At 38.5% G+C, this 24799-nt stretch overlaps 1 protein-coding gene across 2 annotated transcripts in view; it reads left to right on the forward strand.

Moving 5' to 3' along the window:
- LOC114085489 (broad substrate specificity ATP-binding cassette transporter ABCG2-like) overlaps positions 1–24799 on the forward strand; it is a 109614-nt gene that overhangs the window by 52103 nt on the left and 32712 nt on the right. The window contains exons 1-2 of one of the 2 annotated variants that reach the window (XM_027926639.2): positions 13212–13670; positions 23070–23291. In XM_027926639.2, the coding sequence (XP_027782440.1) occupies positions 23089–23291 (203 nt within the window). In that variant the 5' untranslated portion in view covers positions 13212–13670; positions 23070–23088. Of the gene's footprint in view, positions 1–13211; positions 13671–23069; positions 23292–24799 lie in introns of those variants that run through there. The other variant, XM_027926640.3, reaches the window with a different exon arrangement.

Consider the following 24799-nt stretch of genomic DNA (forward strand, 5'->3'; position numbering starts at 1 on the left):
AGAGATATTGAAGATTTTTTTCATATATTCATTGGCTATTTGTGTTTCTTCTTTTGAGGTCTCTTTAGTTCTTTTTCCCATTTATTCATTTTTCAAAAAATTTTGGTATTAAGCTTTTTGAGTTCTTTATATATTATAGATATTATTTTATCTGAGGTGCTGGTGTCAAAGATTTTCTCTCATTCTGTGTGATTTTTTTTTTCATGGTCTTGTTTCCTTTGCTGTGCAGAAACTTTTAAATTTGATACCATCCCACCTATTGACTCTTGGTTTTATTTCTTGTGCTTTAGGAGACTTGTCAAGAAAGTTGATGCCTGTGCCAATGTTGAACCTACATTTTCTTCTATCAGTTGCAGAGTTTCTGGTCAAATTTTCAGGTCTTTGATGCACTTTGAGTTGACTTTTATGCATGGTGAAAGAAAGGGATCCAACTTTTATTCTTCTACATACGGATTTCCAGTTTTCTCTGCACCATTTGTTTAAAACTATCTTTTCTTGGACACATATGCTTGGCACCTTTGTGCCAAGTATCAGATGACTGTATCTATATGTGTTAATCTCTGTGACTTCTAGTCTATTCCATTGATCTTCATGTCTGTTTTGGTAGCATTACCATGCTGTTTTTGTTATTATAGCTGTGTTGTATAATTTGAGGTTCCATATTGTGATGCCTCCAGCCTCACTCTTCTTGCTCAGGATTGCTTTGGCTATTCAGGGTCTCTTATTCTAAATGAATTTTAGGACTTCTCCCTCCCCCTGCCCCAGTTCTGTGTAGAATGTCCTTGGTATTTTGATGGGGACTGCATTGAAACTATATAATGTGTTTGGTCGTATGGCCATTTCAACAATATTAATTCTGCCTCTCCGTGAACATGGAAGGTCTTTCCCTCTACAAAGGTCTTCTTCAGTTTCTTTATTCAGTGGTCTATAGTTTTTATTATAGAGGTCTTTCACTTCCTTGGTTAGATTTATTCCTAAGTACTTTTGTTTTTTGAGGTCATTGTGAATGGGATAGTTTTTCTTTCTTTCCTCCTCCTCCTCCTCCTTCTTTTTTTTTTTTTTTAGCAGATTCATTATTGTAGTAGAGGAAAGCAATTGATTTAAATATTTTGATCTTGTATACCGCTACTCTACTAACTTTGTTTATCAGCTCTTAAAGTTTTCTGCTGGAGTTTTGGGTCTTCTAAAGATAGGATCAAGTCATCAGCAAACAGATTATTTAACTATATGCAAGGAGGACTGGAGGCACAGCTTGGTTTTGAGGCTAAAGAGAAATATTAGGACAGATGAATTCACCTAGTACAGGTGTATTAGCTGAGAAAAATCATCATTTTGTGGTAATAATAGGCATTTACTTGCTAGCTTATGAAAAAGAGAATTAGGCATGCAAGAGAAGAAAGAACATTGAACCCTAGAAATAAGGCTTTAAAAATAGAAATTCACTGCAAAGACAGTTTATTGTTTTAAAAAGAAACAACAAACAAAAGCTCATGATGCTTGAGGAATTGTATTGTGTTCAGTGGACAAAGACTGACTTTGAACATTCACCCTAGGACATTGCTTGTCTCCTTTTCATACAATTATGATTCATGTGCATTTTACATATCCCTTTAAACTAAACTTGTGCATGCATTTATCTAACAAGCTCAGAGGTAGAGCACTTGTCTAGCATGTGTGAGGCCCTGGGTTTGGTTTTTAACATCTCAAAACAAAAACAAAACAAAACTACAACAGAAAAAAAAAAGAAAGAAAAGAAAAAATAATTTATTGAGCACATATTACAAGGCTAGACACTGGGCTCAAAAAGTAGTTCATACTCTCATAAGGGAAACAAGTAGGCAATTATAAAATTGAGGACCAAAAACTAACATATTATAAGTTAGTATACTTAAAGTACAATAATAATACCCATGAAACTTAAAACTTGTTTCTTTGAGAAAATGAATGAAATTGACAAAACTATACCTAAGTTGACTAATGAAAATGGGAGAATACTGAAATTACTAAAATCAGAAATGAAAGTGGGAACACTACTACCAATTTTATAGAAATAAAGATTATCAAAGACTATGAACAAGTGCTTATCAACCATTTAGATAATCTAGATAAAATGAACAAATTGGTAGAAACACACAATCTACTAAAACTGACTCATGAAGAAACAGAAAATCTCAATAAACATATAACCAGTAAAGAGATTGAATGATTACTGAATCATAAGCCTATTAAAACAAACAAAGAAACAACAAAGTACTAAAAGGCTCCAGAGGTGAATTCTACTCCCCCCCACTTGGAACTGGGGATTGAACCTAGGTTGCTTTTATCACTGAGTTACATCTCCATCCCTTTTAATTTTTGAGAGAGTCTTGCCAAATTGCTGAGGCTGGCCTTGAACTTGCAATCCTCTTGCCTCAGTCTTCCCATTTGCTGGAAGCACAGGCATGCACCATTGCACCTGGCAAATTCAACCAAATATTTAAAGAACTAATGACAATCTTTCTCAAACTGTTCCAAAAATTGAAGAGGAGGGCATATTTCATAACTCCTTTTATAATGTCAGCATTACCTTGATACCAAAGACAGACCAAGAGACTATGAGAAAGAAAACGATAGAGCAGACCATTATCATTTTAAATATTGATGCAAAAACCCTCAACAAAATGCTAGCAAACTAAATTCAGCAACATATTGAAAAGATTATACCCCATGACTAAGTGGAATTTAACTGTGGAACGTGAGAATGTTTCAACATACAAAAACTAATTAGTGTGATACACCAACTGATGCTTAAGAAAAGCAAAATAGACTGGAAATTGAAGGAAACTGCCTCTGCCTGATGGAGACCATATATGAAAAACCCACAACTAACATCATACTCAATGGTGAAAGATTGAAAGCTTTATCCTAAGATCAGGAATGAAACAAAGATGCCAGCCTTTGCCACTTGTCATTCAACATGGCATTAGAAGTTCTAGCCAAAGTGCCAGGTGTGGTGGCTCATGTCTGTAATCCCAGTGACATGGGACCCTCAGGCAGAAGCATCACAAGTTTAAGGCCAGCCTCCATAATTTAGCAATGGCCTAAGCAACTTAGTGAGTCCCTGTCAAAATAGAAACAAAAAAGGTTGGGGATGCAGATCAGTGGTGAAGTGCCCCTGGGTTCAATCCCTGTACAAATAATAAGATTTAAAAAAAAAGTAAAACAAAATAAAATATTCTAGCCAAAGAAATCAGACAAGAAAAAAATGAAAGAAAAAGAAAGACCATTCAAATTAGAAAGGAAGAAGCAAATTTATCTCTCCACAAATGTTGTGGTCTTATATATAGAAAATCTTCAACTGTTAGAACTAATAAAAGAATTCAGTAAAGTAGTAAGATGTAATACCAACACAAAAATCAGTTGCATTTATATATTCTAGCAATGAACAATGAATCTTAAAAGGAAATTAAGAAAATTCTATTTACAATAGTATCAAAAAGAATAATATACTTAGAAATAAATTTAACCATTGAGGTGAAAATTTCGCACACTGAAAACTACAAAGTACTACTGAAAAAAATGAAGTCATAAAGAGATGGGAAGACATCCTATGTTCATAGATTGAAAGATTTAATATTGTTATGATGACAATACTGTTCAAAAATTCTACAAATTCAATGCAATCCCTATAAAAATCCCAATGTTGTGGGGTTTCTTATTTATTTTTGGCAAAAATACAAAAAGTCACCTATTCCTTTGAAAAAGAATAAAATTGAAGGTCTCACACCTTTTAATTTCAAAATTTATTGCAAACTACCATAATCAAAACAGTGTAGCACTGGCATAAAGACAGACTTTTAGATGAATGAAACAGAATTAGCTCACAGAAAGAAATCTTGTGTCATATTGATTTTCAACAAAGGGAGCAAAATTGTTCAATGGAGAAAAGATAGTCTTTTCAACTAATAGTGCTGGGAAAATCGAATGATTGCAGCAAAAGAAGAAATTTGGACCCTTACCTTATACTATATTAAGTAAAACAACAACAACAACAACAAAAACCCTCAAAATGGATCAAAGACCCAAACATAAGTGTTAGCCCAAAAATCTCTTAGAAGGAAGCATAAGAGAATATCATCCTGACATTGAATGTGGCAATGACTTCTTGGCCTTCACATGTTGCTTATTTTATAGAATGATTTTCATCACTTGCCTTTGACAACTAAATACCAACAGCAATCACAAGCATTATGAACAAAATGCTACTAGACATTTCCAAACCTCCACTGTGTGGAGCATGTACTACTCCTAGCTGAAACCACTGCAAGGTTTAGAACTTCTTTTGTACATTTTTTATTACTTGTACTTTTAAGTTGAAAATTCTAAAAATGTTAAAAATTATGAGACAGTCAGGAAAATTTGAACAGTGACTGGATATTTGAAGAAGTTATCAGACTTAGGGTATAGCTTATTGGTAAAGCACTTGCCTAAGCAAGGTGTGGGTTCAATTCCGACCATGGCCAAAAAACTTTATCTGGTTGTTTAGGTGTAGTACAAATATTGCCGATTTGCTTGAAAGATACAAGACTACCTAAAGACATTTTTGTGAATGCTAAATAAAGTCTAAAGAGAAAAAGAAACCAACACAAAACCTAAAGATTTTTAAACACTGCCTGGCAAGTAACAGGTACTCAACAAACTTTAGCTGTTATTCTTGGTAATGGGTGAAGCCTGAGATATCTATGTTTTCTGTAAATGCATTGTTTTAGCTTTTTTCAACCCTGTGACACAGGTATGATCATCTTATCTGAGGTAAGAAATGGAGGTACCCAATTTCTAATACCAAAAATGTCAGAGATGAGATGAAACTAGGTCTAATATTAGTGATAATATAGGGAAGACTCAAGTGTAGTTCTGGGTGAGAATATAAACTTTAGTTTTGCTGATATCATCTATTATAAAATTAAAAATTAAGCATGACAATTAGAAATGAAAAAATTCTAAGACATTGTATAATGAGTGAGTCATGAGTGTCATGTAAAACTCATTACACTTTAATTTTAGTTGCCCCAACACTCATCTCTACACATTGTAAAAGGTTTATAGTAGTCAGGTCTATCATAAGACTCTCCACCATTGTTATGACATGGCAAATTCAGGGAAGCATGGCCAGGTGAGGGGGTTTAGGCTCCTGAACGATACAAGTTGAAGTCCCTGTTATTATTTAGTCAAATATTTTTCAAAGGTCTCTTGTGTTCAAGACACTGAGCTAGGTAATATATAGGAAATACTCTGCAGTGTAAGACATGCTTTTTTCCTTCTTAATTTTCACTTATGACACCGCATGGTTTTCTGAAATCAGCTCTAATTAGCTTCTTTGTCTCTAATTTGTAACATTTGGTTGGTCATTAGGTATAGTAAATTCTTCCTTTGCAATTTTTCTTTCATGTGTTATTCCTCATTTTTTTCCAGTATTGCTCTTTATGATTTTCATTTCCAGACTGATATCTGCCTCCCCACATGCCCTATCCATAATATACATGAACAGATTTACCTTTATGAAAAACTGCTTTACAGTGTCAACTTTCTACACTATAAGAAACGTCCAATGGTTCCTCACTCTTAAGACCTTCACAATTTTCTCTCATATTTCCACTAATATATTGCAAAGAATACAACCTTTGAGATGCTCCTTCAGGGGTAGGGTCCACAACCAAATGCTATATGCATTTTCTGAAACAGAACCTATTTAATCACCTTGTTGTAATCTAGCATTTTTTTTCATCTTTCTTTTTCTTCTAACACCTATTCTAGTTTGAAGGAAAGACCAATTTCTCCCCCATTTGTTTATTCACCAAATATTGTAAAGCATCTACAACATGCTTGCCACAGGTTCACAATAATACCACATAAGGCAAAATGATAAGTGGCTGAGTGTTTGGGAGTTGAAAATAATGTCATGCTCCAGTGATCAGGAAAGACCTTGTCAGTTTTTACTACATGATAATTATGCTAGCAGGTAAGAATGGGTACTACTAATTCATGAAGAACAACGGAAACATAAGCTCACATTTGAAACCTTAAAAAAATTAACAAAAGTTATTTACAAACTGGGCACAGTGTCACACGCCTGTAATCCCAGTGACTCGGGAAGCTGAGGCAGGAGGATCCAGAGTTCAAAGCCAGCCTCAGCAACAGTGAGGTGCTAAGAAACTCAGTGAGACCCTGTCTAAATAAAATACAAAATAGGGCTGCAGATGTTGTTCAGTGGCCAAGTGCCCCTGAGTTCAATCCCTGCTACCCACCACTCAAAATGTTATTTACAAAAAACCTGTGTGCATATATATATATATATATATATATATATATACACACACACACACACATCCACAATATTTTGTAACCATTACCATTAGGTATGTGTCAAATGTCAAATATCATCCCTGATCATCCAGGAATTTTTATTTTGCAGATGAACCTCAGGTGATTCCTTTAGTCTCCAATATTCAACACCTTCAAACCCAGGATACCTACTGATATCCTCCATGGTGCCCTTGTGACACTGGTCTTAACATTTTCGTTGTGATTTGTCCATTTAAACCTCTGTCTCCATTTTTCTCTGTGTTATTTCTCTTCCTTAGCCAATTATGCGACCTAATGTATGAGAGTTCTCAGGAAAATGTTGCTTAATGGGTGACTCCAGGACATCTGCTGGAGGGAGATATATTGGACAATGGTTTATTTGTTCACTGTCTTCTCCAACCCTGATCTTCTTGTTCTTTTTGTTTTCTTTGTGCTTTTTTTCAAGATAATCAGGCAAGGAGTGGGGGATGATGTCAGGTTTTGGGCCCCCATTTATGCTACTCTAATGGATGAAGGTTAGTTGATCATTAGAATTCTTTCTCAATCAAACAATTTAGGGGGATATGGCGAAACTGGAAACAATCCAAGAACTCATCAACAATAGGTAGGTAAATGGCAGTGTATTCATACTATGGAATCCTACACAGAGGTTAAAGCAAATGTTTTTACTACATGAAAAATAAATGAATGAATCTCATATATATTGAACAAAAAGATCCAGGCTCAAAAGAGTAACAACTTCATTTATATTCAGCTTTAAAACAGGCAAAACTTATGCATGGTGAAAGAAATCAGAATTCTGATAACCTTCGGAAGGGTTAACGACTAGGACAGAGCGTGAGAGCAACTTCTGGAATATTGTTTTTATGCTTTGAAAAAATCTGAATGCCATGTGAGTTTGCTTTGTAAATATACATCAAGCCAATTGCTTAAATTTTCTGTGCTTTTTTTTTGTTTTTTCTTTTAGTGCTGGGTATTGAACCCTGAGCATGGTTCATGCTAAGCACATGTTCTACCACTCAGCCACACACTCAGTCCTGTCCTTTTTTTTTTTTTAATATATATATATGCATGCTATACTTCAATAAAAAGTTTACCTAAAGAAAAGGCATTTATAGACATTGAACTCTCAATTTTTAACCTTTCAGTTTATTATGAAGGGACAAAAATGTTACATCTCCTACTATACTATCTGACTCCCAGGTTAATTATTGACTTCTGATGAGATACTCCACTATACTCCATTTTATTGGACTTTACCACCTGTGGACTTTATAACCAAATGAATTATTTCATAATTGAGTTCATCTGCAGTGCATTTTGAATGACCCCGTGTGGTATGGTTCTAGCATCAAAGCTCTTCCACAACCCCCACCACATACACCCTCCCATTCCTCTCTGTGTTAATCATACATTGCTTTCTGTTCAATTTCTAGATCTGCTTAAAAAAAAACAACAAAACTTTGACACCTGGTTTTTGGCATTTCTGTTCTCTCTGAGATCATATCTATCTTGACAACTTCTATGTTTGAGGCTCAATCCATCACCCTACCTTGTGTGTTCCTTGATCTTCTCAACCTCACCCACAGGGTAGTCAGAATTTTAGAGTTACTCTTTCCCCTACCCCCTAAGATTCCAGTTTATACTCTGGTGATTTCATCAAACACCAATGTAGGGGCTGATCTAAGGAATTTCTTTTTCTTTTTTTCCCTTAGCAATGGAGTCTTACTATGGTGCATAAGCTGGCCTCAAACTTCTGGTCTTAAATGATCATCTTATCTTGGCCTCCTAAACAGCTGACACTACAGGCATGTACTCATGTGCCTGACTTGATTTGAGGGATTTTATAGTTGTAGTTAAAGTCCCAAATTGGTTGGCTCTAAGATGGTGAGATTGTTAAAAGAGGCCTGATTTAATCACACATGCCCTTTAAAAAGCAGAAGGAAAAGTCAAAGAGATCCAGAGTTTGAGGACTTGACCCGTCTGAAGATGAAGAGGTCACATGTAAAGAAATATAGGCAATGTGAAGGAAACAACACCTTGACTCTTCATGGAAGCAGATTATTCAGATAAGAGCTTCCAGTTAAGAGTCCACCTGGCTGACACTTTGATTTTAACTAATGTAGCCTGAGCAGAGCATAATCTAGCTTAAACTCCTGACCTCCAGGTCTGGGAGATAGTAGGTGTTGCTTTAAGATACTAAGTTAGTGGTAATCTAATATTTGGCAGTAGAAAACAAATATACCTGCCTTCCACTTCCTACTCCTCACTCTCATGTTCAAATAATGTGAACTCATCAAAACTTGGAATTCCAGTGTTAAATACCAAAATCTTACTCAGTGACTTCATTCTCCTGCCTCAGTTTCTCCAGGCTCCATGTAACCCCGTCACATGCTCCCTGTCTACCTGTCAGATAGGTGAAGCCCCCAAATGGCTTCTTTCAGCCTCAGCTGTGTCTCAGGAGTACTCAGTTTGAAATCTTCCTACCAACTCAATAATTCTCAAGGGGTCCTCACATTTGCATCCTCTTCCACTTTAAGGCCTGTGGTAGACAGACTAAAGTCCTCTCAAAGATATCCTTGTTTTAATCCCTAGAAGGTGAAAATGTTAGGCTACATGCAATTAAAATTACAGGTACAATTAAAGCTGCTAAGTAGATAACTTTAAAAAGGGTCATTAGAACTAAAGGAGGGAGCAGAAAAAGAATCAGAGAAATATGTAATGACAGAAATATGATCAAAGATGCTGTGTTCCTGGCTTTGAAGATGGAGAAATGAATTCATGAGCCAAGGAATGCAGCTGACTTTGACAAGCTTAAAAATGTTCTAGAAAGAAACAGATATGTTGACATCATTATTGTAGCCCAGTAGATAGATCAGATCAGACTTCTGACTACTGGTAAGTTAAATAATAAATTTGTGTTGTTTTAGCTCAAAGTTTGTATTCTGTTGTGGCAACTACAGAAAACAAACAGGTTAATTCCAGTATTATTTCTGCTAATCCACTATATTACCATTCACACCTCTGCATTTAAACCGTATTTTTCATCTACTCTTACAGCACAATTGACACAGACTTCTGTGACTATCAGAAGGTGTGAGGGTTTCTTTCCATCATCAAGCAAGCAATCAGACATCAGCTGGGCATCCTCTAATCTAATTCAGTTCTGACACTATCTATTGGAGACACTACAATTCAGAATCCACAGGTTGAGGGCCCCACCTCTTAGAGGTTCCACCATCTCCTGAGTGTCAAGCTGAGAACTAGGGCTTTTAACACATGGGCCACATTCCAAATCCAAATGACACTAAGGGACCTGAGTCTGTCTTCTCTTACTTTTGAATAGCTTGTCCTCTTTGCATGCACGTATGTTCTGGTTTAATTCAAACCAAATAAATATTTTCTTTGAACCCCAAGATAGCTTGCATCTCTATTTTTTTCTCTCATATTTCTCTAATAGCTAAAACTTTGGGAGGAGTTGTTTTCTCTGTTTTCATTCCTTAACTTACTTCTCACTGCTTGAACTAGTATGGACAACGTACCAAATTCATCAGGGGTCCCAGATAGCCCTGAGCATAACTATGGGGAAATCACTCGACATATGGCCTCTCTTCCATTATTTCATTTTCTTTAACTTGGAGCAGTATGCAGATAAATATACTTGGACTCAATATCAATGTTAACCCAACTGCCTCCCATCTGTGATAAGCCTTGTTTGAAAACTGAACTTGCCAAGGAAAAATTGACCCTTGGAAATTCACCACTGGAGAACACTAAGAAATGCAATAGGTCCTACCAACTGATGCCAGGCCTTCAATAGGCATTCCAGTACTGGACTTTGTAAATATGGGGCAGTTACATTTTTCAGATAACATTGAAGAGAGGTCACATGGTGGCAGGCAGAAGGCCTGGTCTGGGAGGCTATGAATGATTTTATCATGGTCTTGTGCAAATTGATCCCTCTGGACTGGGAAATTCATCTGTAAGATGAGGAAGATCTTTGTGGTTTCCTCCCTAAAACCCTGTGACTTAATATGCCAATACACTTAATGTGAAATCAGGGTATTGGAAAACAGTTTAAAATAAAACGCTGATAACTGAAAATACTCATTTCTTTACACTGCAATGTGTTTATGAAACACTGGTTTTAGTCTGAATTCATCAAAATCAGCTTGATTAAAGTATTAGGGTAATGTTAGGAAATAATACAACTTTAGCTAGCAAATAAACTGACCTATTGATATGAAAAAATTACTAAAATTAAATTTTATTGGCACATATTAATTATACAATGTGGCATATTTATACACGCATATAACATAATTTTATCAGTTATCAGTTTCATTCTCCAATACCTCCTCTCACCTTCCCCTCCTCCCTCCTACTTATTCCCTTCCTTTACCCCAGTGACCTTCCTTCTATTTTCATTACATCCCCCTTTTCCCCTCCTTTAGCTTCCACATATGAGAAAAAGAAAAACATGGCACTTATCTTTCTGAATCTGTTTATTTGGCTTAAAGTGATGCTCTCCGGATCCGTCCGTTTTCCTGCAAATGGCATAATTTCATTCTTTCTTTATGGGAGAACAAAACTTCATTGTTCATATATACATATATACTATAGTTTTTTTTTTTTAGAGAGAAAGAGAGAGAGAGAATTTTTAATATTTATTTATATATTTTTTTTAGTTTTTTGGCGGACACAACATCTTTGTTTGTATATGGTGCATAGTTTCTTTATCCATTCATCTGCTGATGTACACCTAGGCTGATTCCATATTGGCTATTGTGACTTATACTGTGAGGTGTGGGTGTACATGTTTTTTAATTTTTTATTCATTAATTTATGGTGATGGTAATTGTACCCAAGGTCCAAGTGCTCTACCACTGAGCTACAACCCCAGCTCCCAGTTTGTTTTGTTTACATAATTCCAGAATGTTATATTTAATTATCCTATTTTTGAAAATGTGCTTTTTCTCAACTTCATGTTTTTTTTTTCTTTTTCCTTTTTTTCACTCTTATTTTTCCTTCTTGGTACCGGGGATTAAACCCCAGGGCACTTTACTACTTAAGCTACATCCCTAGCTCTTTATTTTTTGAGACCAGGTCTCCCCATATTGCCGAGTCTGAATTTGATCCTGGGTGCTAGCCTCTCAAGTCACTGGGATTATGGAAGTGTGCAATGAAGCCCTCTTTTTCTTCTTTCTTTCTTTTTGTGGTGTAGGGGATTGAACCCAGGGCTGTGTGCATGCCAGGCAACACTATACCAACTGAGCTATAGCTCCAGCCCTCCATGTCTTCTTTTCTGAGATATTCAACCATCCCTATTCTATCCTTTTGCACATCTCTGAATAGAAGACCCTAGCTTCTCGCATATGAGGTTCTTCAGGGGATGTCTAACAGAGAAAGTCCAGAAACAAGAACTTGGAAATTAGATCTTGTAGGAGGCTCAATCCTCCCACCGTGAGGCCAGGCCACTCACCCCAACCTCCATAAATCCCGGGGAGCTCCGCACGAAGCCAACACTGGCCATAATTAAAACCATTCCTCCAACAAAATACATTCTTGGCTTCGCGGGGTCCTGGAAGGCCATTAAGGAAAAGGACAGGAGGCCCTGCAGGTTTTGAGCTGGAGCTCGAGCAAGCTGCCAGACTCCTACGACCAGTCTGACGTTCTGCGGCTCCTTCTGGAACACTTGGGTTCCAGGGTTCGAGAGGCGCACGCTCTGCTGGGGTCACCGTCGCCGCTGCGTTGGCTCACCCCGCAACACCCACCCCACCCGCACCCTCTCGGCATCGCGGCCGCCCGGGCCCCTCCCCCCGCAGGGTCCCCGCGCTCCAGGGGGCGCTCGCCACACCGCACCGTGAGAACGCCTCCTCCGGAGACTTTAAATCGACAGAATGATTCCAAAAGAATAATTTCAGCCAAATGTTTGGTCGCATCATGGATATAAGCTTTAAAGCTCGTTAAAAGCATATAACGTCAACATTCTAAAACATTACACCGTCACATCATCAATTTTATTATCCAGGCCTCTTGGCTAAAGCTTCCTAACTTGGGCGAAGAATTAAGTAAGAATAATCCCCAGAGTTGACTTAGCAAATGACATTATGATTTATTTATTTATGTATGTCTACAAATGTAAGAGCCAGAAACACATCTCCATGCAATTACTAGACTCCGGGGATAGAAGTTGGGACTTCCTGGCCATTTTCTCGAACTTTCACACTCCCCAGCGATTCCAGGGCCCCCCGGAAGGAGGTAGAGAAGTACTTTTCAGAACTGTGTGAAGACTATTTAAAGCGTTCGTAGTATTACTTCCATCCAATTCCCCCGCCCCTTCGGCTCCTGATTGTTTTGGCCTTAGGACGCGACCTTCCCATTTCTCCAAAGCTCTTGGACCAGACACCACCTATGACCCTCGGGGTGGCTTAAAAAGCGAGGGGGGGGGGGAACCTTATCGTTCAATCCCGAGGCTCAGGGGCGTAGGCAGCAGCAGCTGCTGCTCTAAACCTCTCCAGGTCTGCAGAGGAGTCCGCCAGCGCCCGCCGATTCCAGAGCGAATCGGTTCAGTCCGTTTCGGAAAAGGCCCGGAGGCGGGAGTTTTTGGTTGGTCCCAGTGTGCTCCAGTACAGCCTTCTCCCTAGGACCAAGGCGTTCAGGCCCCCAAGCGCTTATCGCGGCTTTGCAGGCGGTGCCACGCCTTCCGCCCGGCTCCCCGACCCCGGGAGAGCGGTTCACCGGGGCGAGGCAGCCGCCCGCGCCCCTGCCCCGTAGCCTGAGCCTCGCGTGGCAAAGCCGCGTCCACGCCTCCCGCGCCGCCGCCTAGCCGCCCAGCTCTTAGCCCGCAGCCCTGAGCGGGACCGCTTGGCGCCCTCCCAGGAGCCTCCAGCTGCGACTGCGCGGCCTCAGGGCAGCGGGCGCGGTGGGGTTGTCCCAGTCTCCGGAAGGCTCTGCCGGGGTTGCGGGCGGTGTCCTGGATCGGCGTCCTGGGCGGGCACAGACACGGTCCCCCGAACGCGGGAGGAAAGGGGAGGCTCTCAGTCCTCCACTGAGGTTGGGAGAGGCGAGGAGGAGGAGGCGGGGAAAGAGCCAGGGGTATTTGGGGATAGTGCTTCAGGATTTCGACAGCCGCACGCAGATGCTTGACGTCACTGGTGACTGGAAGTTGCTGCTTCAGGGCATGTTTAGAAGGTCCAGCCGACTCTTCTCAGTGCTTGTATCCATGAGTGTTAATTCTGACTTTGAGCACAGACGTCCTGAGACTGGAACCCTTGGTCACCTGAACTACTGTTGAGCGGAGTGAGTAAATTTGTGTGGCAGGAAAGGTGAGTGGTTATTTGTGTGCCCATTTTGTTAGAAAATAGTACACTGCTCAAATGAGATGATTTTGGTAGCTCCAGTTAATTTCATTTGAAAGTGAGTATGAAATTCAGAGTGGCTTTTCAGAAAATGAGGTGGTGATGCAACTGATTCTGGGTCTGGAAGTGTGTTGTGGTCTGATTGGTGGGTAAAGGTAAAACTCTTGCTGGTCTCCAGATGTGTGAAGATAAAGAGTTGATATTAGATGGATAGAAACTTACCGTGGGAGTTGCAACAAGGAGAAATTTGTTACCATCAGTATTTTAAAGGTGCTATCTAATATATTTTTTATTATTCCTAGAACATAAAGTAATTTTAGATGGCTTTGCTGAAATATTTATTGAGACACCCTTTGTAATTTTTCTGTGGATAGTTGAGTTTTATTGTTTTAAAAGAGACAGGGTCTTTCTATGTTTCCCAGGCTGACCCAGAACTCCTGGGCTCAAATGATTTTCCTGCCTCAGTAGTTGGGACTCCTGTCCCTCACACCTGGCTGTTGTGTTTTAATAAGTAACTTACGACAGTTAACCAGCTTATTACAGTATTTAATAAAAATAATACTGAAAAAGCTCAAGCAATACAGGAAAATATAAGATCACATTGGATTGTAAATCTGTCAGTTAAAAAAATATATATTCTGCCCCGGCCCCCCAGTACTGGGAATTGACCCCAGGGCCCTGTGCATCCTTGGCTACACTGAACCACATCCCAAGCCTCCAAAATAACATATACTTGTAATGTTGCCTCATTTAATTTTCTTGCCTAGTATTACAAATGTAAAAACTAATTCCTTCATCAGAAAAACATACAGATTTATATTAACAAATGAATCTTTGTTCCAGGCCCTGAGCATTATTAATGCAGGAGTTTCCTTAGAAAACACATTCTTTTGCATCAAGATGTATTAAAAATCACAAACCTGCACAATATATTTGTGTATTTATTGTCACTTTAGTATTCATGAGACATGTGAGGTGAGCATAAGTGTAATAAATGGAAAATAAAATACAGCCCAGTGTGAAAAGCTGCCATAGGGAGCATATTACAATGGACATGGACTGACTCAAGGGCCCTCTGCAGTTAATAAAGTTTCATCCTGGAGGCCATAATAAAAAGGGAATAATCTGTAATACAGTTCAGTGACAAAGGGGAAAAATATGCTGGCTCTTTAGAGGAGCTTTCCCTGGCATTTACTTTTTGAGGCAAATGTCCTGTGTGTGTGTCACACAGGGATGCAGAGGAGACTGAGGAAGGCAATGGACAGTACCCTCAGTGCTATCCATAATGTATGCGATAGTGAGAGTGCATGTTCTAAGTGCACTTCCTAAGATGGCTTGTGGTAGCAATTTTTTTTTTTTTTTTTACCCAAAGTGTTATGGGATACACTTGGATGCTAAGACCCTGTGGTCTGATACACTACTATTTTATGGCTGCGTCTTGGTGATGCATCTAGTTCTTATAAAGGAATAAGTGTATGTCATGAGCTTTAAATAATCTGAAATATTCCTGCCAAGAGTTTTACAAATATATTTATTTTAGTTTATATAGTAATTGTACATTAGTGTGGTATTTCTTTTGACTTTTTCATATGTATATACAATGTGTAAGGATTAGATCAGGGTAATTGACATATCTGTTATCTCAGATATTTTTGATAGATGTTTGATAGCAGAAGACTATATCAAGTGGGAAAGTTTATATTATGTAACTTCCTAGGGTAAGAAGTTAGGATCGAAATGTTTTAGCAAAAATTAAAGAGCCTGAATTGCCCCCTTAAATATATTGACAGGTTATATAGGCCTAAAGGAAACTGAAGTTTGTCCTTTAAAACAATTAATGCCCAGCCAGGTGTGGTGGCACTGCCTGTAATCTCAGGGACTTGGAAGGCAAGAAAGATTGCAAGTTCAAAGCCGGCCTTAGTAATTTAGTGAGGCCCTGTCTCGATATCAAAAATAAAAGGACTGGGGATGTGGCTCAGTGGCAAGTTGTCAGAACCAAGAGTCAGATCTCTGAAACATCCCTACTATAGTACAGATGTACTAAAACAATAGGCAAATCCTAGATTCCTGCACTTTCTGCAATTGCATTCTTTCTGTATTTATTAAGAATAGTCACATATTAGAAACAATTTATTAGCTATTAAAAGCATGAGGAACTTCTATAAATACATTATCTTCAGGATTAAAAGAAATCCTTCAAATTTACTTCTATCATTGTACCCTTTAAATGCTCCTAAATCTGTGCTATCAAAATGGCAGCCACTAGCTATAAAGCATTAGGCTACTTTTAGTTAAAAATCTAATGGAATCATTTCAGTCATACCTGGATATAATAGTATTCTTTCGCTCATGCAAACCACTCATGAATCTTCATTCTCACATCTAAGCTAGGAATAGAACCCCTTTGACATGGGCAGTATTGATTTTTATACCCAAGGATAAGTAGCCCCATTGGGGTTACTCCAGCATAGATCTGTTTTTGCTACTTAGTTTTCCCCTAGAGCTATAAATCAGTCATTGTGTCTTGATTTCACATATAGATATAGATCTGCCTTCCCCCAGGAAGATATGCTCCGTGCTTCACAGAATGCCAGCTGCAGAATAGGAGGTTCCTCACTAGGGGCACACATACCTCACAGTAGTAACTGGTTCAGGCCAAGAGACAATTCAAAGGGCTTGAAATTTTCAACATAAAGCAATTACCACCCTTTCCCCCATACTTTCCTCCAATAGAGGATGAGGAGCCAACACTTCTGAATAGTCTACAAATCTATAAGCTTCCTAATCCGATTGCTCTCTCAGTATGCTAGAGATATCCCTCAGGCTTGGTTTCTAGAAGTATTTCATAGCTCATATCAGCTAATCTTAACTGTGATAGAGTAACCAGGAAGATATTTTTTTAATTTAATTTTTTTTTTAGTTGTAGATGGACACAATATCTTAATTTATTTTTATGTGGTGCTGAGGATTGAACCCAATGCCTTACACATGTAAGGCAAGTGCTCTACCCCCACCCCTTTGTGTGATGTTTTCTAATGATTTTTTAAAAGTTTCACTCATTCTATATTTAATTTTTTTTTCCCTGTAAGAAAGAGCTGTCTGCTTTGCCTTATTTACTCAACTGTAGCAGTATGAATTCATGGACATTTATTTTATTATGTGGATTATAATCCAATGTCATCTATTTAATTGGATGCTTAAATTGTTTCAGCTTTGCCAGTGGGACCTCTTTTTTCTTTAAAGGTGTTTCCATTCTGGTCTCACAGAATGTTCCAGGCTTATTTCATATTTTCCATGCCCCATCCGTGGAATGATCTTTTTCTTCAGGACATTCTGGTTATTTTTATTTAGAATTGTAGTAAACACCAAGAGCTGGTCACTATGTGAGCTGCTTGAAGTTACTTGTGAGTGAGTTTGTTCATTCTTTCTCTCTCTCTCTCTCTCTCTCTTTCTTTTTTTTTTTTTTTTTTTTGTGTGTGTGGTGCTCTGGCTAGAACCCAGGGTCTCACACATGCGAGGCAATGACTCTACTCCTGAATTGTACTCCAAACCCTAGAACTACTTTTTATGGATGATAGGTTTTTGATCTACTAAGTGCATCTCTACAAAGACTCTACCTTAAATTTCATACAAAAGATAGGACCTGATTGTAGCTGCCAATTTAGATTCCGTCTTTTTAAGAGAAAATAAATGGATTTAGCAGTACTGAGGAGTTTTTAAAAGTTCCCAGTTTTTCTCATATTAGGAGAAACAGTGTACACGTGAGCATCTATTTATTAAGATGTAGTAAGAAGTCAGAAACATTTAATTAGCTTAGTAGCTTTATCAAACTACATCCTAAATAATAAATCCTAAATAATAACTCTATGTAAGTGAAGGGAAGTTATACAGAGATTTTGTCTTTGAGATGTTTGAAGTGTCTTCAAAATGAGTTTTGCCTTTCACTGTCCTCTTGGGGCCAGTCTTTGAGCCTGCTTCCTCATTCTAAAAATAAAGGTTTTAGACAGTATTTTTGTTTGTCATGCTTTTGCAAACCGAGAGTATCCTTAATGACCAGAACCTTTGGGACACTCTTCTATTTGAATTACAATTTTACTATGTGCTGAGTCAATTCACTGTGTGTTCAATTCATAGTGGTAAATGAGTTCAGTTAAATTTCAGATCTTTATATATTTTAGTCATATTAGCAATGGTGTTAGTCATACTAGCAATGATAGTAGTACTACACACATAATGAGACATTATTTGGTTTGAGAATGTGCCTGTACTCATGGATTAGAGTGTCCCTTGCGATAATTATGAGCTCTGCTACAATTTTGTGTAGTGTACGCACGCGCGCACGCACACACTTTGTACCTTTGTATGTTAGGTTATGTTCTAAAATACATCTAAAATGTATGTTCTGAAATACATCAGAATTTTGAGAAGTGGTGCTGCTGTCCACCTCTCATTTCCTGTTCATTTTATGTCTGGCTGTGGTTATGATTATTGAATTAAAAACCGGAAGGGAAGAAGAATACTGACCTTAAGGTATAGACATCTATTAGACACATATTAGACTCTTGTGGAAGGAATGGGTTGTAGACCCTGTGCTGTGTAGCTTCTGGCAAATTCCAACTCAGACTTGGCTTGACATTTGCTGGTTCCTTTTATTTTCTCCTTGGCACCTCAGGATCCTGAAATTCTCTAATCACCTCTCTCTCCTTGCTGCTCTTCTTCCCACAGTGCCAGTTTGGTGGGATAGCCTTGTGAAGGAAAAGAGAAAGGGTGGTGACTCCTGGGCCTCTGCCTACCTTCCTCCCCCATCCCTGTCCCCCACCCTATCCCTATTCCCCTTCAAATCCTGTTTGCTACTCCTGTTATTTAAATTCATAGTAACTTCTGAATCAGTTCCCCTGTAAATATCAGTAAGCCTTTCTCCAGTTTCTGTGGTTCTAAAGGAAACCATTATTTATTCTTGCCTTGTTTTCTCCAGATTTGGTGGGCTAGGGGAGCTGGGGAAGTGGGGTTGTTTGGGATTGGTTAAAACTAGTAAGAATTCTTAGAGTCAGAGAGTAGTTTGGTGGAGAGCATCCTGAGCATCAGGTTAAATGTCTAGCATCCTCCCGCAAATGGCTCCCAGGAGGTCCTTCCCCTGCTGGAGCTCTGCCCTTCCCCACATCCATCCCACCTTCTTGTGGGGCAGGGGAAGAGTGCTGCACAGTATGTTCCTGCATCCTCAGGGGTGTGTCTGAGAAACCTGGTCCTCTGTTTTATAGTTCCTTAGTGTTGTGTCTGGTGCTGTGCTGAGGTATACAGAGATAAATAAGGATTCCAGGAGCTCTGAGTGTGTTCTTTTAAAAACATAATTGGTATGGTGAGCCATTCCTGATTAAAAGGCTTAAGGGCTTCTCACTGAGCAGACGTATCTTCCTTGGGGTTGCTTCCAATCTGTATGAAATTGTCATGCCCTCCAGATCACTACTACAATGATGTGGGGTCCTAGAGCACCTTAGTGGACTGATTTCAAAACTATATTAATCCAGCAGCCTTGGACTATAGAGACAACACTGGGTGCCTTACACTGGATCCTTTAAATGAGAGCCAACATTAAACCCATCAATCAATAGAAGGGATTTTAAATGCAAGGGATAATTTTTTGAAAATTAAATTTCCTATTTTAATTTTTCCTTTTCTTTGGTGCTTGGGGATTATGAACCCAGGGCCTCATGCATGCCAGGTAAGCACTTTATCACTGAGCCACATCCCCAGCCCTTAATTGTTCCTTTTCATTTTTAAATTGAAGCAATCACCTGACAGTAAGTCAGGTGAGGCATTCTAACTCCTTTTCAGGATCTCTTGGCAGTAATCTTAATCCATGGTTTAAGGAGATATTTGTTTAAGCAGCAGCCCTAATACTGTGAGGCAGAGTGCAATTTTCCCCTTTCTAGAATCATCCCTAGAGGGAAAAATGTAAGGGAAGGCCTTGATCTCTTTGTCTGAGGCTGCTCTCCTTCCTACCAACAGATGCAGTGGTTATAACTGGGCAGCTGTCTAGCTGAAGACTTAGTATTTGCCTGTGTACTTTTCTGATATATATACAATCTTTGTTGCATGAAAACTGAGTTTTGGTAAGAGAGAATTGGCATTTTAATGCAGATTATCATATAATAGTTATAGTAGTATATAGTGAAGAAAAAAGTTTCAATGTTTCAGAAAAACTAAGTATGGTCTCACAAATTAGAAGGCAACATGAAGGAGAGGGTGATGTAAGTAGACCCCCAGAAAAGGAAAGCTAGAAAAGGGAAGCTCCCAGATCACTGGGGAAGAACCTTTGCAAATTGGCTGGGATGTATAATCAGCTCAGAGTATTGGGTGCAGGTGGGTTGTGAGATCATTTGAATGCTTTTATCTAAACACTGAAGATCTTTGCAGTAGGCCTAGGACATAGAGGTGAGTAAAATCCTATTAGCATTCACAGGAGCTCTGGAAGCTGGGAAACAGAAACAAATTGGGAGGCTGATGTGACACAGGGAGGTCTAGATGTAATGAGTGTTTTTCTTTACATAAAAAGACTAATCCCATGAGAGCTGTGGGGGGGGGGGGGGGGGACTAGTGCTGACCACAGAGAAATATACTTGAAATCAGTTACTTTTTTTTTCCTGGAGTCACCTAAACCTTGTATGCGGAATTAACTAGAGATTGGGTACTCTATGGAGCTGAGGTGGTGTATTTTCTTTACCTTACTATATATTTTTTTTAAATTTCATCCTAGTGTAATAACTTGTATCATATTAATGTAAGAAATGCAGTATGTTTACATTTTTTTTCATGGTATTACACATGTGAGCTGGATGTTGGGCTGTGGTTAGACATGTCTACTCATTTTTTTTTTTGGACCTGTGTTATGAAGGCCCCGCATCTTTCTGAGGAAGATTGTTAGAACTCTCATAGAAACTAAGCAGCTGTTCCCTAGAGCTTTTTCAATCAGTGGCTTAATGCCTTTTTTAATTTTTAAAATACTTGGCCGATATATCTGGGAACATTGATTCTACTCCATTTTCTCCCTCTCCCAGTCTCTAATTACATGTATGCTGAACCTTTTTCAATCAGGAGCTTCTCCCCCACACCATGGTGATAATTTTCATCATTAATAATTTTCTTCCTAGACATTTTCTTGATACTAGCCTTTTGATTCATTAATTTTCACTCATCTATTAAATTCTTTTTTTTTTCAAGTTATAGATGGACACAGTACCCTTATTTTATTTATTTATTTTTGTGTCTGCTGTGGATTGAACCCAGTGCTTTACATGTGCTAGGCAAGCACTTTACCACTGAGCTACAACCTTAGCCCCTCATCTGTTAAATTCTTAATTTTTTCCCCCCAGTTCTGAGGATCAAATCAGGGCTTCAAGCGTGTATCCTACCACTGAGCTACGCCCCAAGCCCCTTCTTTTTCTTATAAAACACAATCTTCCTGTATTGCCCAGGCTGGCCTTAAACTCATGATCATCCTGCCTCAGCCTCTGGTATCACTGGGGTAGTAGGTGTGTGCCACCATGACCTGCTTGACTTCCTAGTTTTGATGATGATTATTATTTTTTTTGCTGGGGAGTGTGGGTACTGGGGATTGAACTAAGGGGCATTTGACCATTGAACCACATCCCAACCTTATTTTGTATTTTATTTAGAGACAGGGTCTCACTGAATTGCTTAGCACCTCACTTTTTGCAGAGGCTGGCTTTGAACTCTCAGTCTTCTTGCCTCAGCTTCCCAAACTGCTGGGGTTACAGGCATGCGCCACTACGCCCAACGATTTTTAAATTTTTTAAAAGCAGATTGTGGTTCTTTGGTGACAGTTTTTTTTTCATTTATTTTCTTAAATACATTATCTGTGGGTCTACCTCTATTTTTTCTGTTTTTGGAACTTTGGATCCTATTTTCTGGCATGCCTGATAATTTTGGATTGAAAATGTGGATGATGATAGCTTCTTTGAGAATGGATTTAACTTCTAGCAAAGTCTGAGCAGATCACTTTGATAGAGCAGGGTCTGGTCTCTCTTGTTTTTCCATATTCCTAGGTCCTAATGCTTCTGGGATCTTGAAAGCTTGGGGTTTTCAGTGGTCCTGGTCTTTGCTGGCCTGCAAGTCCAAATTTTGTTTCTTTCTTTTTCTTCTTTACTTAAATTTTAATTTCAATATTTATTGCTTAGTTTCTTTTTTTTTTTAATGAATTAATTTTAATTAGATCTTTCTTGCAAGAGACTGCTGAGCAATTTGATCTGATACATTAGAGGCTTCTGGAAGATGCCTCTAGCAGCTTCTTTCTGCCTGGTTGTCCTCAGTGCTGCCCCTTGTGTGGACAGTTGGTGGGGTGCTGGACTTGCACCAGTGCTATCCCCTCCTTGATCCTTTTGGATCCCTCATGTCCTGGCTGCTTTTGGTTGCTCTCACCAGAACCCTGCACACAGCTGCTTGTCATCTTTTGTCTATGTTTCTGGTTGTTCTAAGGAGGATGATTAGTTTAGAGCAGCTACTCTACCTTAGGCAAAGAGAAAGTTCTTCATGGATGATTTTGGCTTTTCAAAAAGAAAAGTAGGATTATTGAAGTGAGCATTTCGAACCTCTTTCACAAGTTCAGTTCACCTTAAGGGTTTACTCTAATTAAATCTTTTTAAGGGACCTTTTGTCACTTGTTTAATGAAACATTTTATACTTCACTCACACATAGTATTCAGTTTTGCTTTAGATGCTTAACCATTGGTTTGGTTTTCTTAAATCATTTTCACACTTAAATCTTCCTAGAATTTAAATGTTTGCCCATTAAAGAAATGATGATATCATTGCAAACAGTGTTGGAATTTACATTCTTTACTGAATGAAGGTGCATAAAAATCAGAGATGTGAAGTATAGGACTATAAATTCAGAGAAAATTTCCTGTACCAGACTGCTTAGCTAAGCCCTTTTTGGTAATAATGTTACAAACTCCAAAAACAAAACCAAAAAAAAAAAACAAAAAAAACAAAAACCCCAGAGGATGTATGCTAGAGATCATGCAAGCTGTCCCTGAACTGAAATCATAATGTGCTTTTCAAGCCACCCAAATCTTATCTGTGTTTCCTACCTTATGAGTTTAAAGTAATTTCCATACTATTTACTTATGAGGAATTTAATTGACATCTAATTGGAGTGTAGGTTTTCAAACTTGTGTCTCCCTCCCATTATAAATTCTAAGGTTGTTCTTATCACAGTGATGTGGGCTGTTCATTAAAGGAATCTACTCACTGCAACACAGTTTAAAACAGACTTGGTTTAAGCGTATTGTTATCTAGGGTTTACAATCTCATTTATCTGAACTGTCAACATTGCTTTTCTCTCCACAGAAAGGCAGAAACTCTCCAGATGACTTCCAATGATGATCAGATTTGTATCCCAATGTCACAAAGAAACACCAATGGCCTGCCTGGGATGACCTCCAGTGACCTGAAGACATTTACTGAGGGGGCTGTGTTGAGTTTTCATAACATCTACTATCGAGTAAAAGTGAAGAGTGGCTTTCTCCTTGGTCGGAAAACAGTTGAGAAAGAAATACTATCGAATATCAAGTATGTGCTTGAGCTTTATTTATTTATTTATTTTTTAGGTGTAGATGGACATAACACAAGGCCTTTATTTTTATGTGGTGCTGAGGATCGAACCTGGGTCCCGCCCGTGCTAGAGTGCTCTACTGCTGAGCCACAATCCCAGCTCCAGTGCTTAAGCTTTTTAAAAGACCATTTTATGGACCTGTAATGAACTTCACAGGTCTTGCCTATTACTAGAAAGCCGCTGTGAGCCTTTGTGTATAAGTCTTTGTTTAAGCATATTGACACATGTTTTCTTTTGGTTAAACTAGGGCTGAAATGATTGGATCACTTGTTACAGATATGTTTAACTTCGAAAGGAATTGACAAACTATAAAAATGGTTGTACCACGGGCATGGAGTTTTGTTTGAGAAACTAAACCATTAATGTGTCATTTAGCTTTTCTTATGAAGTCTTGAGTTTTGATGGAAAGAGGCCTAGATGTATGGTTTACTACTTCTTGATTGTGGGGATATAATTATAACTTTGGCACTTTAGTCCAAGCAGTGAAGTAGTACTTTCTGAGTAGTACTTTGTTAGGTACTTGTGCATTTTATGTACTTTTTATTCTAGTAGCAAGGAGGTTGAAGTGAGAGTATCATGAAAATACTTTGCTTTGCAAATAGACCTCTTTTAAATGAATGGCCTGTTTATAGTAGTAAATAGTCTATAATGACTTGCCCAAAACTTTCCACAAAAATGTCAGATAGAAAATATTTAAATATAAAACAACTATACTTTTAATTGAAGTTATGAAGTTGAAGTGCAAAGTGGTAATAATTTAGGATTAAAATCAATGAAGTTATTTCTGTTTTAAAAGGACCCAGCAATTAGAGTTTTCATTCAGCAATGAATTCAGAATTCAGAGTCTGGTGTTGAAGAGTAGGGGGGAAATGAGTGTTTCTATGGAATCTACTCACTACCAGGTACCTCTATGAGTTCACAGATGCTGGCCATTAGGGGTGTCAATGTCTTTCTGATTTCTAGAAAATTATGCTTCCCAGCTATGGTGATAGGAATTTGAGTTTGCTTAGTCAGCATAATCTCTGTGTTTAGTTAGTTTAATAGGGGCAATAATTACTGATAGAGGAAGCAAGCAATTTCCCCTGACTCTCCAAAGCTGGGTGGGGTTATAAAGAGTGCCTTGACCTCCAAGTGGCTGCAGACCTATATGGGAATCAGAGGTTTGCCATTTTATTTTATTTTTTTAGTTGCAGATGGATATAATACCTTTATTTTATTTATTTATCTTTATGTGGTGCTGAGGATCCAAACTAGGGCCTCACACGTGCTAGGCAAGCACTCTACCACTGAGCTACAACCCCAGCCCCAGAGGTTTGTCCTTTTATCCTGATGTTTTTATGTGACTGTGGTCTTTTCTTTTAATAAATACCAGCTCCTTCAGAGGGCAAGAAAATGGCAAGCTAGGGTAGAAAAATTGGGGGTGTGAGAAGGAGAGAAATGGTAACTGTTTGAGGGTTGACTGGAT

Source organism: Marmota flaviventris, chromosome 7 (assembly GCF_047511675.1).
Source record: "Marmota flaviventris isolate mMarFla1 chromosome 7, mMarFla1.hap1, whole genome shotgun sequence".
Classification (NCBI taxonomy): Eukaryota; Metazoa; Chordata; class Mammalia; order Rodentia; family Sciuridae; genus Marmota; species Marmota flaviventris.